The sequence below is a fragment of the Mesoplodon densirostris genome, chromosome 12 (assembly GCF_025265405.1).
Source record: "Mesoplodon densirostris isolate mMesDen1 chromosome 12, mMesDen1 primary haplotype, whole genome shotgun sequence".
Classification (NCBI taxonomy): Eukaryota; Metazoa; Chordata; class Mammalia; order Artiodactyla; family Ziphiidae; genus Mesoplodon; species Mesoplodon densirostris.
In genome coordinates, this window is record NC_082672.1 from 59681371 (window position 1) to 59697582 (window position 16212).

General features: G+C 38.2%; 1 protein-coding gene across 3 annotated transcripts in view; it reads left to right on the top strand.

The window, feature by feature from the left end:
• Positions 1–12362, top strand: part of FBXL4 (F-box and leucine rich repeat protein 4) — a 70455-nt gene extending 58093 nt beyond the window's left edge. For all 3 annotated transcript variants that reach the window (XM_060115226.1, XM_060115228.1, XM_060115227.1), the window contains exons 7-9: positions 3212–3283; positions 6812–7124; positions 11959–12362. In XM_060115226.1, coding sequence (XP_059971209.1) covers positions 3212–3283; positions 6812–7124; positions 11959–12122 — 549 coding nt within the window. In that variant the 3' untranslated portion in view covers positions 12123–12362. The remainder of the gene's footprint in view (positions 1–3211; positions 3284–6811; positions 7125–11958) is intronic.
• The last annotated feature ends 3850 nt before the right edge of the window (positions 12363–16212 follow it).

The window sequence follows — 16212 nt, forward strand, 5'->3', positions numbered from 1 at the left end:
TCAGCCCTGCTGTTGTAGTGTGAAAACAGCTATAAACAATACATAAATGAATGGGTGTGCCATGTTCCAATAAAACTTTATTTACAAAAACAACCAATGGGCTGAATTTGGTCCATGAGCAGTATTTTCTCAACTGCTCTAAATCACTGAGACTGTGGTCTCTCTAAAATCAGGTCATTTTATGTCTGGAAGTGAAGAGGTAGTTTCTCCTTTTTGCTTTAGCATCAATAGTAGTACTTTAATTATGAATATTAATAGCATAGAGAAAGAAGATACTAAAGATATTCCAGGAGGAAATCAGTTAACTGGATTTGGAGAGATTGCAAGCTGATCTATAGATGTGTGCTCTATACCTGGGTACTCCCACCATCTCTGGCTTATCATGAGCTCTGCTGGAGAAAGTCAGGAAACTGTTAACTTGTGCTTGCTCACCTCAGTGCTACCAGTCAACCCTTTTATTTATCTCTATTTGACTCCTTGTTACATTCCTCACAGCATCCCTTCCAAGGTCATCCTTATCCCCTTATAGCTTGGTCTCAGCATTTGATCTCACATCTCTTATTTATCAAAGATGTGTGATATTCAATATGAATCTCTTATGTTCTGCGTTAGTTCCTTTTTTAAGGTAGGAATGAAAAATGATAATTCTACTACTAAATGAATTTTTTTTTTTTTTTTTTTTTTTTTTTTTGCGGTACGCAGGCCTTTCACTGTTGTGGCCTCTCCCATTGCGGAGCACAGGCTCCGGACGCACAGACTCAGTAGCCATGGCTCACGGGCCTAGCCGCTCCGTGGTATGTGAGATCTTCCCAGACCGGGGCACGAACCCATGTTCCCTGCATCGGCAGGCGGACTCTCAACCACTGCGCCACCAGGGAAGCCCATGAATTTTTTTAAAAATAAATTTGTTTATTTTTTAGATTTTATTTTTGGCTGCATACGGTATTTGTTTTTCTCGTTTTGGCTGCGTTTGGTCTTCGTTGCTGCGCTCGGGCCTTCCTTCCTTAGTTGCAGCGAGCAGGGGCTACTCTTCTTTGCAGTGCATGGGCTTCTCATTGCAGTGGCCTCTCCTGCTGCGGAGCACGGGCTCCAGGCATGCAGGCTCAGCAGTTGTGGCATGCAGGCTCAGCAGTTGTGGCGTGCAGGCTCAGTAGTTGTGGTGCACAGGCCCTGCTGCTCCGCGGCATGTGGGATCCTCCCGGGCCAGGGCTCAAGCCTGTGTCTCCTGCATTGGCAGGCGGACTCCCAACCACTGCGCCACCAGGGAAGCCCTAAATGAATTTTTAATTCTCAATTTAATATGCAGACTGTGTAAGTTATTGTAAAATATTTGCCTGAATAAGTATAATAGGCCATGGATTCCTCTTCTACGACTTGAAATTCCTCCAGAATGCATCTACCCTTACATAGGTGTTTTCTAGATACATAACTATGAGAATATTAATTCAAAAGTGATCATAATGTATAGTAAAGTTATGTAATTTTCAAGCATGTTTTTAAACCCTGAGTCATGATAAAGGTCACTTCTGAGAAAGTATGTGAATGGATGGAGGGATACACAAATAGAGTAGATAAGCAAAGAAGGCAAAATGTTAAGATTTGATAAATCTGAGTTGTGACTACATGGGTGTTTATTGTCTTGGACTCTATACTTGTCTGCATATTTGAGGTTCTTCATTGTAAGTAATTTAAAAATAAATGACCAAACAATTTCCATGAATCATGAAGAGGTATATGTATATGTATTTTTTTTTAATTTAAAATTTCTTATCCACAAGAATATATGGGATCCTCTCTAAAAATTCTCTACTATGTTCTGGATCTTGCTCTGGGAAAATCTTATAAAACAACCTTGTGATAAGATATGGTACTTTAATAAAAACAAACCTAATGTCGTTTTCCCATCAGTAAGTTAAAATAGCTAAGTATTTTGGAGAATCTGAAACTTAACTTATCTTCATATACCTCTTCTGATGTCAACATTCTGAGACCTACATGACATTGTCTTATAAATGTTATAAGTTGTGTTGAAACTTAAACATAAAATCAATATAAAAGTTTTTTTTTTTGCTTAAATTTTAAAAAATGCACAACAGTGAAACAATTAGTCTTAAGTTTGGTACCAGTCTAGGGCCTATTATAACTACTATTATTTTATTTCTGCCCTAAGTTTATTTTAAATGAAGTACTTTGTTACTTTATTTTCTCAATAAGAATCTGAATAAATGTTTTGTGTTGTCATTGGCACATTCTTCAATCCCTCCCCAACTGATAAGTTTTTCATTTCTGAACACTTGGAATAGATTAAACAGAGGCTGTATAATATCATCTTAATTTTGCTAGATATGATTTATTTAGTTCAGATGTTTAGAAAGTTTGCCACATGTTTGTGTAGCATTTTTTTTTTAATTTATAAAAGGAAAAATTAGAAATCTGAATGCTTTGCATTGCTCGTTTTTAAATTTTTCATGGCAGGCATGTCCTCAAGTGAAATTTTGACTGTTCAGAGATATTTCAGGAACCATGATTATGTAGCAGTCTCAGACACCTTTGGGTTTCTTTAGTGGTGAGACCGTTTCCATTGCACAGGATGGATGGGCTGAAATGGCAGGAACATGACTAGAAAGTGCACGTTTCAGTCAGCATGTTGCTAGTGACAGGTGCTCGATGGTTGTTGGGATCCTTGTCAACAAAGAGAGTTCTTTGACATTAAAGTCACCGGCTCACTCCTGATTTGGGGTGGCTATTGGCAGTTCCATCCGCCTGCAGCTGATCAGTGAATGTCAGAGCTGCCGCTGTTCTACAGTTGTCACCAACCCACCGACCCTTGGTGCTTTTTTTTTTTTTTTTGGAGGGAGGGAGGGATGGTTTAACTTGTCTTGTTCAGTCTTCACCAGGCTTTCAAATTGCTTACATTTGGAAAATGCACTGAGAGGTCATAGGGAATATAGGTGTCTTTAGGGCATGCAAAATCATATACAGAGTGACGACTTACTACGCGGAGACGAGTAATGATTACCTTGACTCCAAGCCAATCAATGGTGTGAACACCTGGGGACTCATTAAATGGCATTTGTGGTGTTTGTAACCGAGGTTTTGAGCTCTATTTCAGGAAAAGCAGTGACAGCCTTTAATGTCTAATTGACCTCTTCTCTTTGTTTCACTTTCTTGTCCTTTCCTTACTTGCCTCTGATGTGGTTCCTGATGGCAGCAAACAGCCCTGCTCAGCGTTTTGAACTTCTGTTCAGAGCTTCAGCACCTCAGTTTGGGTAGTTGTGTCATGGTAAGTATTTGAAAATTCTTTATTCTCAATTGCTGCTTCTCTTTTTCTTCCCATGGGTGACTTTCATCCTGACCCTCCCCACACCCACCCACAGCTTTTCAGATTTATGGATAACTATGTGCAACCTGCTTTAAAACATTTTTCTTAAATGGGAGAATTTGTCTTTGAAGCATTGACATTATTTATCTGTGAGAACAAGGAAAGCAGTATAGTGTGGTGCAAAGAGTGTGGTTCTGCCTCAAGCCAGATGTTGTCTCAGACAAGCTATTTAACTCTCTGGGCTTCTTTACAAAATAATATATTAATCATACCCAAATGCTGGTAAGTTTTTCACAAAGCTAATACCCAAAGTCTGGTAAGTTTTTCACAAAGCTAATTTTAGTTTTTGAGTTCAGAGATTATTTTCTGGAAATGCTGATGATAGTAGATAGGTTTATTTTGTTTGTTTTACTGTCCTTACTGAGTAAGATGAGAAGATGGACACCAACCTATGTTGGAACTAATTTTTTTGAAACGTTACTGGTCTGTGAAATCCAAAAGCCTAGGCACTGTTGGAATAAATAATCTTGCAAGTCCTTTCAGATATAAAATTATAATTTATATGTCATTGGAAGAGTTCATGGGATGAATTAAATGTTTTTCAACTAAACTACATGGTTAATAAATAAGACTGACACTCAAGGGACAGTAGAACTCTGTGTGTGCACGTGTGTGCACACGTATGAGCCTGGGTGCATGTGTGCATGCATACACACTCACAGGAAATGCATCTCCCAATATAACTGACTGTGGAGCGATCCATTCCTCTTTATTTTCTTACCTGTGCCCCCATACCCAAAGCAGATTCAGGAGATCCTAAACCATTCCAGTTTTGTATCCACTTATTAGGAAGACCTGGATAAGCAGGATGGTTGCAAGATCAGAGAAGTTTTTAGGCCTTATTAAACCCCATGTATGGGCTCAGGCCCATCCCGGTCTCGGAACCAATCTTGAGAGCCCACTAACTCAGCATTAGGTTTCCCTTCTGGTCAACTTTTGACGTTAAGCCATTTCATGGGCTTCTGTTGGGTCCTTCTAGTGGCTCTTCTAGATGGGCTCAGTGACACTCCATGGTACTTTCTGTGACAACATACCAACCAGTTACTGTCACTTGGACTTTGCTTATCGTTAGCCTGCCTTCTTTAGATTGGTAAGGACCCTGCTTTGACTTTGGCCAGAGGTATCTTATTCTGCCTGTTAATTACCTCCCCATAACCTAGAGCAGCATTCTCTAGAAAAACAGGCCTCTCTAATCACAGACACTTTAGAGTTGGAATTATGTATGTTTATAGTTGGAATTAGGTGTAGTTGAAGTCAGCATTTTCCAAAGTTGACCTATGGAACATTAGTCCTAAAAGATATTCAAGTTAAAAAGTTGTGTATTGTAGGGGGAAAGAAGGGGGAATAGGAATTCTGGGTCTAAATTAGGAAACGATGCTCCTATGTCCTCCCCCTGGAGTTTTCAATGGTATGTCCTACAATAAAGAAACAGTTTGCCTTTGCTTAAAACAGTGTTTTCCAACTTTACCTGACTAATGAACCCATTTTTTCGTGTTACATCTATTATTATGTAATATGGTATGGGAAATGCTACTTTAGATAAATAGGCTATTTTTAAATTAAAGTATGTAGTTACCAGTATTGTTACAATTGATATTTATTTGCCAGGAAATGAAGTTTTAAGGACTTGACATTCGAATTTCAGAAATACTGCTAATATTGCTGATACTGCTACTAACGTGATGATTGAACCATTTCATACTTGTCACAGAAGTACTGTTCTTCACAGCAGGTCTGGGTTCACCAGGACAGTAACACATTCAGCTCTTGGTTGATACTTTAATACCATGTTTATTTCAGTTTCTTTCCTGTCAGCTGACCAAACGCCAGGATGATTCATTTGATATTTTATTTTTGACTATCAAAATAACAGCAATCAGAATCATGGGTTTTGGAAAATTTTTAAATTGCTCCTTTCTAAAGAAGCTAATTGGCTGCACTAATGATCAAAGCTACAGTTTTGTGTTGTTTGGGTCCACTCACTTAAGAAGATAGTTGTATTTACCCAAATCGATTTCTCGTGGTCTTCTGCGTGATTGTTCCTGAAGAACCTTAGAAATCATCACCACTGTATCTAATCTATCAGCTCTTTGGTTCTGACTCAAAATATAGCCCCCAACCTGTCCACTTCTCCAATGCACTGCTTCACCTTAATCCAAGACCCAGCATCTCTCCTCTGCACTAGTGCAGGCCTCTTCACTGGGCTTCCTCCTCCATTCATACCCACCTTAGACCATCCTCCAGAGTCCTGAGGGCTTTTTGTTTTAATGTGAATCATATTTGTTTCAAACCCTCCACTGATCTCCTTATAGTTAAAATAAAAATTCAAAGTCCTTCACGGCCTTATGGCCTGGCCCCTGCGTAGCTCTCTGGCTTCACAGCCTGCCCTCTCTCTCACTCCCCTTGGGCCATGTACCCATCATATTTCTGTTCCTTGAATGAGCCACGCTCATTCCCGGAGATCCCGGCAGCCACCACTCCCTCCCTCAACCTCTGCCACTCTGATCACTCTCATGTCACCCTGTTTTATTGTTTTACTCATCACTCTGAATTTATTTTGCTCATTTATTTGTATGTCTTTCCAAGAAATGTGAACACAGTCTTTTTTTTTTTTTTTGATTCACTGTTACTCCTAGTATCTGGAGTGATGCTGGCATATTGTAGATGAAAATATGAATAAACAAATGAACAAAAGGAAGTAATCATTGGAAATGTTTGCTGTTTTGTTTCCTTTTGACTTCTGATGATAATGCGGATACCTGATTATAACAAAATCAAATGAAACTCCTAAAAGAATCTGTTTAAAGAAACATTATTAAAACATTCAAAGCCCATGAACTGAAATGTTTAATTCTTGAATAGTAGAAGCTTATCCCACGATCATGAGGTAAATCATTGGACACCTCCAATAACTGACAGCAACTAAATTATCACAATCTAAATTATTTTTCAGGTTGCATTTTCAGTCCCCAAATGCCTCATTTAACCCAAAACTAGTATCTTTATTAGTACCATCAGCATATTCACTTACTATTTTAGAGCCTAGCTAAGTGCATACCTTTATCAGGGAGATCTTACATATATCAAAGTAGCAACAGCACGGTCAAAATGGGAGGCATACAAGGACAATACATAATCCTCAAATTCTTTAAGAGGGACTGAGGATTTCAGACTGCTTTGGGATTTAATTCATTAACATCCTCTGTCTGGAATTCTGTTAAATGGATTTTTAAGTAAGTGATTACTCTCGCTGTTTTACGAAACCGTGGCAGATCTGTGAGATGAGTGGGCAGATCTGTGTTAATGACAATGTGGGTCTGTTTGCACAGAAGCAAACAACAGGAGATGATTAAGAGTGCTTTAACATGCTCAAAACAGTTTGTGTTTCTGAGCATAATGTGGGAAAGATTGAAATTATTTGATTTCCAGATTGAAGACTATGACGTGATAGCTAGCATGATAGGAGCCAAGTGTAAAAAACTCCGGACTCTGGATCTGTGGAGATGTAAGAACATTACTGAGAACGGGATAGCAGAGCTGGCTGCTGGGTGTCCACTTCTGGAGGAACTTGACCTCGGATGGTGCCCTACTTTGCAGAGCAGCACCGGCTGCTTTGCCAAACTGGCACGCCAGCTTCCAAACTTGCAGAAACTCTTTCTAACAGCTAACAGGTCTGTGTGCGACACAGACATTGAAGAACTAGCATGTAATTGTACCAGATTACGCCAACTGGACATATTAGGTAAGGATACAATCTATACATTTCTTTTAAAGCCTTGACATAAAAACTAACCTCAGACTTTTTATAGGGAGAAAAAAATTCTTGGATACAATAAAATTGTCCTGATAATTATAACTGTACTTAAGTAAAAGAGTGAGGGCAGTAACAGAATTTTATAGTTGAACCTGTCAGAAAGCTCTAAATAACCATAATTCTTGGTCTGGTAAGAAGAGTGAGAATTTGTGTGAGCTGTGCTCTCTATTATTATTGACAGATAAGAAATTAATCTGTTTGTTTAATGAATTCAAGACACACACACACATATGGCTTCTTGATGTTAAATTCTTGATTAAGGAATATTGTGAAATTTCCATCCCTGATGATTCTAGTTTTTAGGAATAGTTCTACCCTAAGGCAGAGCTATTGAAAATCCTTCCCAGTGCTGGGATTTCTTGTGTCTTTTTTGCAATTTACAGCCAGAAACCCTGTGATATTTTGTTACTTCTGACATTGGCCAGAGGTGCTAGCAATGCCACGGTTGTAATTGCTCACACAGTAGTGAACCCAAATAGCACTTGCACTGTGTTGCTAGTAATCTATTAATACTAATAGATTAGTCCTTGAAGTGTTAATTATATCCTTTACTGTTTATTCAACATTCAACCAAAGGGAAACCTGAAGATTTTCAACACTTATGTTTGTAGTTTCAGTTAAAATCTCTCCACAGTCCAGGCTTATGGTACATTTGTAGATGTTGCTTATATAGTTGCATGTTACTTATTCAAGTTCCTTGTAGGCAGAAATTCTTGATTAAAAATTTAGGAAGGGAAAATTAGGCATATGGGATTAACAGATACAGACTACTATATATAAAATAGATAAGCAGGGCTTCCCTGCTGGCGCAGTGGTTGAGAGTCCGCCTGCCGATGCAGGGGACACGGGTTCGTGCCCTGGTCCGGGAAGATCCCACATGCCGCGGAGCGGCTGGGCCCATGAGCCTTGGCCGCTGAGCCTGCGCGTCCAGAGCCTGTGCTCTGCAACGGGAGAGGCCACAACAGTGAGAGGCCCGTGTACAGCAAAAAAAAAAAAAAAAAAAAAATAGTTAAGCAACAAGGATATATACACTGGAATTATATCAAGTATCTTATAATAACCTATAATGGAATATAATCTGCAAAAATTACTGAATCACTGTGCTGTACACCTGAAACTAACACAATATTGTAAGTCAACTGTACTTCAAAAAAAATAAATAAAATTTTAAAAATCAATAAAAACAGTTGACTGAAAAAAAAAACCTTAGGGAGAAATTCTTGCCTATTATATGTACACTTTAAGCTAGATACTTCATCTGTGTTATATTCTCCTTAATCTTCATCGCTCAGGAAGCTGGGTATCATTGTCTTTTCATAGATGAGGACACTGGAGCCAGCAGTTAATATGTGGCAGAGCAAGGGTTCACGTCCAAGGGTTTTGTCTCCACAGTCAGTACTGTCTTTTCAAAACACCACACCACTTACCTTGCTTGTTTCTTTGCCTGCCTATCTACCTTCCCCCTTGAATTAGCCTAGACTTTTTTTAATAAGGTAATTATTTTGAAACATTCAAGAAAAAGTCATGAATTCACAGGGACAATGAGGAAAGGCAGTCAAGGGCCTTTTAAAATGATCACTAATTGCGTCAGGCTTCACTTCAGAGGATGGTGCCATTGTTGTTTAAAATCTAGTTTACAATTCTCTCTCCAAAAGACCCTCAAATAAACCCCAAAAAACATACACTAGAGATGGAGAGCAGCCAGTATCTGAAAGAGATGCTACCAAAGAAGTCGGTAACACTGATCCCAAAACAAAAGCACAGTTGTGATGAACAGTGGCTTCAGTTGTCAGGTGGCCTAAGTTTGGTCTATAAATGTATGAATTACTTGACAGAGACATAAAAGAAAAGCAGGTACGAAGTATAAAGACTTCTTTTTGAAGACATTTGTGACTTTCATGAGCATAAGAGCAAGGCAGTATCATTATTTATTATGTCAAATCTAATTACCAATGCAAGATGACTGTCATGCGAATGTATTGGAACATCTTATTTCAAATATAAAGAGCACAGTAAAAAGTAATATCACTAGTAGTCAGTAATTAATATTGTTAACAACAACATGACTATGTTCTTTATACTGCTCTGAGCATATATTAACTGATTTAATCATCACAACAACCTTATGAGGTAGATATTATTATTAGCCACAGAGAAGGAAACGGGTGGAAATAGGTTAAGTGATTTGCCCAGGGCTCATAACTAGTAAGGAATCTGGACTTGAACCAGAGTCTATGCTTCTAACCACTGTGCTATATTTTCTTTACTTTTATTGTTGTTTTTTGGTTTCCTTTCGTCGTTTAGTGTTAGAATCCTTATTTTTTTTTAAAAAAAAAGGATTCTTAGTTAAACCATGCCGATATTCATTATTTGTCATTTTGTGATAGCACATATGAATGTTAAGTGGCATATCTTTGTCATACTAAACGTACTTATTGATCAGTACAAAGCTGAATAAGACACAGTCCCTGTCTTCAGGAGTTGAAAACCTAGCAAGAAGGAATAAAACAAGCATATAAATAACTGTAATGAAAGCCAGAAGCAAGTCCACTTTGATGGGGCTCAAAGAAAAGAGAGTATATATATGATCAGAGAAATAAGGAAAAGCCTAATTTAAAAGGCTAATAGATATTTGAAAGGTATCCTTAAAAAGTGAGCAGGAATTTGGGGGAGTAGGGCATTTTAGGCAGAATGAATAGCATGAAGTAAAAGCAAAGGTGTTAAAAGTACAGAATATCTTTAGAGAATAGGCAGTCTAATTTGATCCAGAATGTTGGTATAATGGAGGGTATCCTGGAGAGTTTTGAACACCAGGATGAGGAGTATGCACAAAATTAAACAAGGAAGAGGTTTTACTGGGTTTTACTTAGGGATATGAGTGATATATTTAGAGCTGTGTTTTAGGAATACTTATCTGGAAATGAGTAGTAGGTGAATTGGAGAAGGAAGAAATCAAAATCAAAGAGATTAGCTTTAATAATCCACCTCACAAGGGTCTACACCAGGGTGATGGCATTAGGCAGTTAACCACCATTCCTTCCGTTTTCCATTCATTACACACTTATTGAGCATATACTGTGTTTGGCATTATTTTAAACACTGGAGATATTCAGTGCCCTGAAGGAGCAAGCTGACTGAAAACAGAATTGTGTCCTAAGTGGATAACAAAACAACAGCACAAAGTACCCTGGAAACATAGGACATGTGACCCTAGCCCAGTTAAATGTTCAATCTCTGACTTCCTTCCCTGGCATTCTCTTAGGCTTTAGGAACTCCTAATTTATCAGGAAACTCAGATTCTAATGACCAAGACTGGCAGATAGAAAAAAGTCACAGCCCTAGGTGAAAAGCTCCACAGAGCCAAATGGCTTAGGTGAGGTTCTCTGATCTTATATAACAGAAACCTCCTCAAGATAACTTAAGCATACGAAAAAGACGATTATTATGAAGATACAGGTGTCCGTCTCAGATCCCATGGGTAGAAGCTGGGTATGGTCAGACCTCAGGAGAGACTGGAAAACCATCAAAAGGCGAGGAAGCTTTTTCTCTTTTTCATTCCTTCTCCTATCCTGCATACTCAGGCCCCTGTCCCTAACCCACACCCTCTGCCGCTGTACACTTACAGAGGTGTTTGTGTCTGCTTCTCCCTTTGGTTTTGCTTTGTTCTTTTCTTGTCATGCTGGCCATCTCTGTTCCTCTGGGTACACATGGCTAAATATAGCAGCCCTGACCCAGTTTTCCATGTCCTTAGTTCAAGAGATCAAATGGGCACTGGAAGCCTTACTGAATGCCAATTCTAAATTCCCAGGAGAATCTGCATTGGTTTATCATGGGGCCAGTCGCAGCCAGGGTAGCACTATAGTTACAGCTTCTGGTAGAAATATAGTTACTTCTCCCTTCTCATGGCGGGGAGGGGCAAAGAAAGGATTTCTCAGAGAAAAAGGCATAGACTAGTGTTTCAGAACATTTAATCCCCATCCCAGGTATATATATGTAATACGATTGTGATGATTTTTTTTCTCCTTAGAAAAGCTATAGTTACAACAGATGACATCTTAGAGCCTAGTGATATTTGGTACTTATTGAGTGCCTGCCATGCATGCATCAGGTGCTTTGCATAATTTATATGATTTATAACCCATCTGAATATCTCATAATCACTTCAGATTTAACATGGGCTAAATAGTACTCATCATCCATCATTTGTCTTTCAGTAATGACATTTTATACCTACCACTTACTGTAAAACTTATCAAATTGTGTTGTAGTTATTTGCTTTCAACTCTAGTCAATGAGTTCCTTAAGGCAGACATGTGTCTTACTTATCTTTGTATCTCCAGTGCCTGAAACAGAAGTTTCTACAGGGTAGTCGCTCAGTAATTGCACTGCATGGAATTAGAGGTTGAATCATTAAGTATTGCTGTCTGATTTGACCCATGGGTTCAGGAAAATGAGATGTACAAACAGTTTTGAACTGGGGTGAACAGAAGTAGGAAAGTCCGGAAAAGCTGATTGGAAAGGGTAGGAGGTAGGAATGAAGATAGAATGGGTAGAGATTGACAAAATTCAGGTCCTAGATACCAATTTGGCTGGGAAATTTTATTTTTTTTAACAGGACTATTTCAATATGAAGTCTTGTTTTAAGGAATGTTTTTAATTTGTAAAAGTCTATTTTAAGTGTATTTTAAATAATAAAAAGGGACTTTTATCAGGATATTATATAAATGTTATATAATATTTTGTTTGTTTTTTTTTAAAACAGGAACAAGAATGGTAAGTCCAGCATCTTTAAGAAAACTCCTGGAATCTTGTAAAGATCTTTCCTTACTTGATGTGTCCTTCTGTTCACAGATTGATAATAGAGCTGTGCTAGAACTCAATGTGAGCTTTCCAAAAGTGTTTATAAAAAAGAGCTTTACTCAGTGACTTCATATATGTCTTATAATAAAATTAATGTGCTTTTGTAGGGTTTTGTTTTGGGGTTGGTTTTGTTTAATTTTTATAATGGTGGGAATATCTTAAAACATTTGTGGATTTTAAAGAAAAATATGGAACTGTCCATTAAATCATTAAATCAGTGATTTAAACAAATGTTTTCACAAAATATTGTAAGCACTTTCCTTCAAGAATATGTGAGTGGCTCATATTATTTTTGTCTTATGTTAATCAGTGATATTATGCTTTAGTCAATAACTAGATGTTTAATAAAAGAGTAATATGGAAATATTTTAACTTATTTTGAAAGGAGCACTTTGAATAATAAAGTATCATGATATTTATGCAAGAATAAAGTTAATTTTTCACACTTCCATGTAAAGATGCCTTATTAATTATAAGCCTTATGACCTGACCAGTATTTCTTTTGGTATGTACAAAATTTTCAGAGTTGGTTGGAGAAAGAATCTTACTTTTTATCTGTTAAGATTATTTTTTACATTGATATACTAATTCTTCAACTTGAAAATTTTCAGTTTTTCCAGTTTTCTTCTGATATATTTATCTATTTTACTACTGGATAATAACAGTAGTAAAATATGGGCATAATCAAGAACAAGAGGTAAACTATTAAATGAAATAGTTTTCCAGCTGTTCAGCAGATGCCTTAAAAATTTGCCAGAGGGAAAGGTTTAAGACTTCTTCTGCATTATATGTGGATTTTATTTTTATTTTTTTTTCTGTGCCCCAGCACCTTAAATAATTAGAAATCAGGGACAGTGGAGAAAACAAAGCAAACAAACATTGTTTTGTCAAATAGTAAATTGATTTAGTTCTGTTGCTAAGAAAGTAGACAGAAAATATTTTGTGGAATGAAAAGTCAGGGCTGTTTCGAATAGCAAACTAATACTAAATATATAGTGTAACAAAATTTACTTTCCCGCACAGGGCAAAATGTTAATTTCCAATATCCACACATCCTAGAGTGATCCCGTAGAACTCTGCTGTCCAATACAGCAGCCACTAGCCACATGTGGCTATTTTATTTAATTTTAGTTAACTTAAATTTAATTAAAAATTCCATCCCTCGGGCCTCCCTGGTGGCGCAAGTGGTTAAGAGTCCGCCTGCCGATGCAGGGGATACGGGTTCGTGCCCCGGTCTGGGAGGATCCCATATGCCGCGGAGCGGCTGGGCCCGTGAGCCATGGCCGCTGGGCCTGCGCATCCGGAGCCTGTGCTCCGCAACGGGAGAGGCCACAACAGTGAGAGGCCCACATACCGCAAAAAGAAAAAAAAAAAAAAAATTCCATCCCTCAGTTGTACTAGCCACATTTCAAGTATTCAGTAGTTACCTGAAGCTAGTGGTTATTATACTGGACAGCACTAGTCTAGAATTTCTTGCTATAAGGTGTAATCATTTAAGAAAAAGCCTATTTAGTTTAAAAATTAGCACAGTTAATATATATCTCTAGGAAATTTTTGAGGATACTCTCAATAGTACATATATGAAAGCATTTTACCCCCAAAGTAAAGCTAGTGGATTTATACATATGGAAAATAGTAGGCATTCAGTAAATACTGAATGAATAAGAATATAGTATTGAATTAAGCCATATGTCAAATTTTAAAATTATAAATGTTATGAATTACTAGTAGTACTGTGTTTATTCTTTTATAGAATATAAAGAATGTAATACGTGACATTTAAAATATTAAAATAGTAATCCAGTCTCCTCCACCTAAGAAACCATTGTATGAGAGCTGCTGTCTTGTCGGTATGCCCCACAATGTCTTCTATTTGATGGCAGAAGCAAAGGGCAGTTGGAAAAGGGCTTGGTTATCCTCTATTATTAGCTTCATGCATTTGGATTTTCTCTTCACCCAGGAATATGTGTAAACATCTTAACTGTTTTATTCAGTGGACCTTTTAGGAGGATGAGATTTATAATTGGACTACCAACTGGGTGAAGCAGTGCTTTTGTCTTAAGCTAACAGCTGCCATTGAGTTAATGCTTACTTCGTGCCGGGCACTCTTTCCTGTGTTTTGCATTTACTAACTCACTTAGTCCTCTTAACAACCCTGTAAAATAGATACCATTGCTTACTCCCATTTACAAGTGAGGCAGAGAAAGATTGAAGAACTTACTCATGATCCCATAGCTGCTAATGGCAGAGCCAGCAGCATACAGACTCAAGCCATCCAGCTTTAGAGACAGTGCATTCAATCTATGCTTTTAAAAGTGTCCAGGTAGTATCTGGTTCTAGAGCAGAGGTCAGCAAAAAGTTTCTGTAAAGGGCCAGATAGTAAATATTTTAGGCTCTGTGGGCTAAGAGGCAAAATGGAGATTATTATGTAAGTACTTATGTAACTAAAGAGAAAATGAATTTCCACAACATTTTTATTGACAGAATTCAAAACATAAGAATAATTGAGAACAGTTTTTTGTATTACAGTTCTACTAAGAAGAAGAAAGAAATACTTTGGGGGAGGATAACATTTCACTTAATTGGGATTCACTGTTAATATTTCCTGTCATTAAAATTGATTGTAGGGCCTCCCTGGTGGCGCAGTGGTTGAGAGTCCGCCTGCCGATGCAGGGGATACGGGTTCGTGCCCCGGTCTGGGAGGATCCCACATGCTGCGGAGCGGCTGGGCCCGTGAGCCATGGCCGCTGAGCCTGCACGACCGGAGCCTGTGCTCCGCAATGGGAGAGGCCGCAGCGGTGAGAGGCCCGCGTACCGCAAAAAAAAAAAAAAAAAAAAAAAAAAAAAAAAAAAAAAAATTGATTGTACATATTCATCTGTTAATATTGATCTATAGTAAGATTTTACATATTTTGTTTTTGAAAATATCTTTTCATACAGATAAGTATTGCCAGATACTTACATTAATCCATGAGAAAATGATTTTCATGGAGCATATTTATCCCTTGGAAGGCATTGAAAGAATTCCATTAGGTTCTTTCTTCTCTTGATATTTTTCTTTTAGAATGTTATTACATTGCAGATTACTCACTTCCCGACTCACTTCCTGGTTGAAGGTTAGGTGGAAGCTTCTCAGTTGCATAAGTGAATGGATTTTGACAAATGGGTATTTCCTTTACACTTGCATTGAGGTCCAGAAAATGCTGCTGGACATATCCTTTGAGCTCAGAAAGTATATCTACTGCCAGTTCATGTGAGAATAGAGCTCCTGCCGCTTATCTTACCTTTGATAGCACAGGAAGTATATAAAGCAGCTTGACATGGCTTCATGATTCAAACAGTGTTAGTTGTCATCAAAATTACTGGGGCTTCCCTGGTGGCGCAGTGGTTGAGAATCTGCTAATGCAGGGGACACGGGTTCGAGCCCTGGTTTGGGAGGATCCCACATGCCGCGGAGCAACTAGGCCCGTGAGCCACGACTACTGAGCCTGCGCGTCTGGAGCCTGTGCTCCGCAACAAGAGGCCGCGATAGTGAGAGGCCCGCGCACCGCGATGAAGAGTGGCCCCCGCTTGCCACAACTAGAGAAAGCCCTCGCACAGAAACGAAGACGCAACACAGCAAAAATAAATTAATTAATTAATAAAAACTCCTACCCCCAACATCTTCTTTAAAAAAAAAAAAATTACTTTACTGTAGTCTGTTTCACATCTAAGCACTGTTTTGCTGGCTTCACTTCCAGAGCTTCTGATTCAGTAGAATTTGCATTTCTAATGATAGGCGATGCTCATGCTACTGGTCTGAGGGCCACCCTTTGAGAAACACCACTCTACAGTTCTCCTTGAGTTGGAAGCTTTTCTCTGAATCCCAGTGAATCCCACCTACAATGGGAGTAGCTAATCTCACTGTTGTGCACTGTTTCAGTTTTTGGTTGCATTCATTACAAAACATTATCAAAGCTGCAACAGAAGCTAAATTACAAAGCCATTCAGTATTCTGTAATACTGTTTGAGTGCATTTCTTCTGGTTCTGAAAAATCTCAATATCAGCTCTGATCTCAACAACTCACAATAAAACTACCACTGCTTAGCCAACAGACTATTGTGTGGGAGGGCAAATCAGGATATTCAGCTTCTATATCTGATGAAAAAAATAACA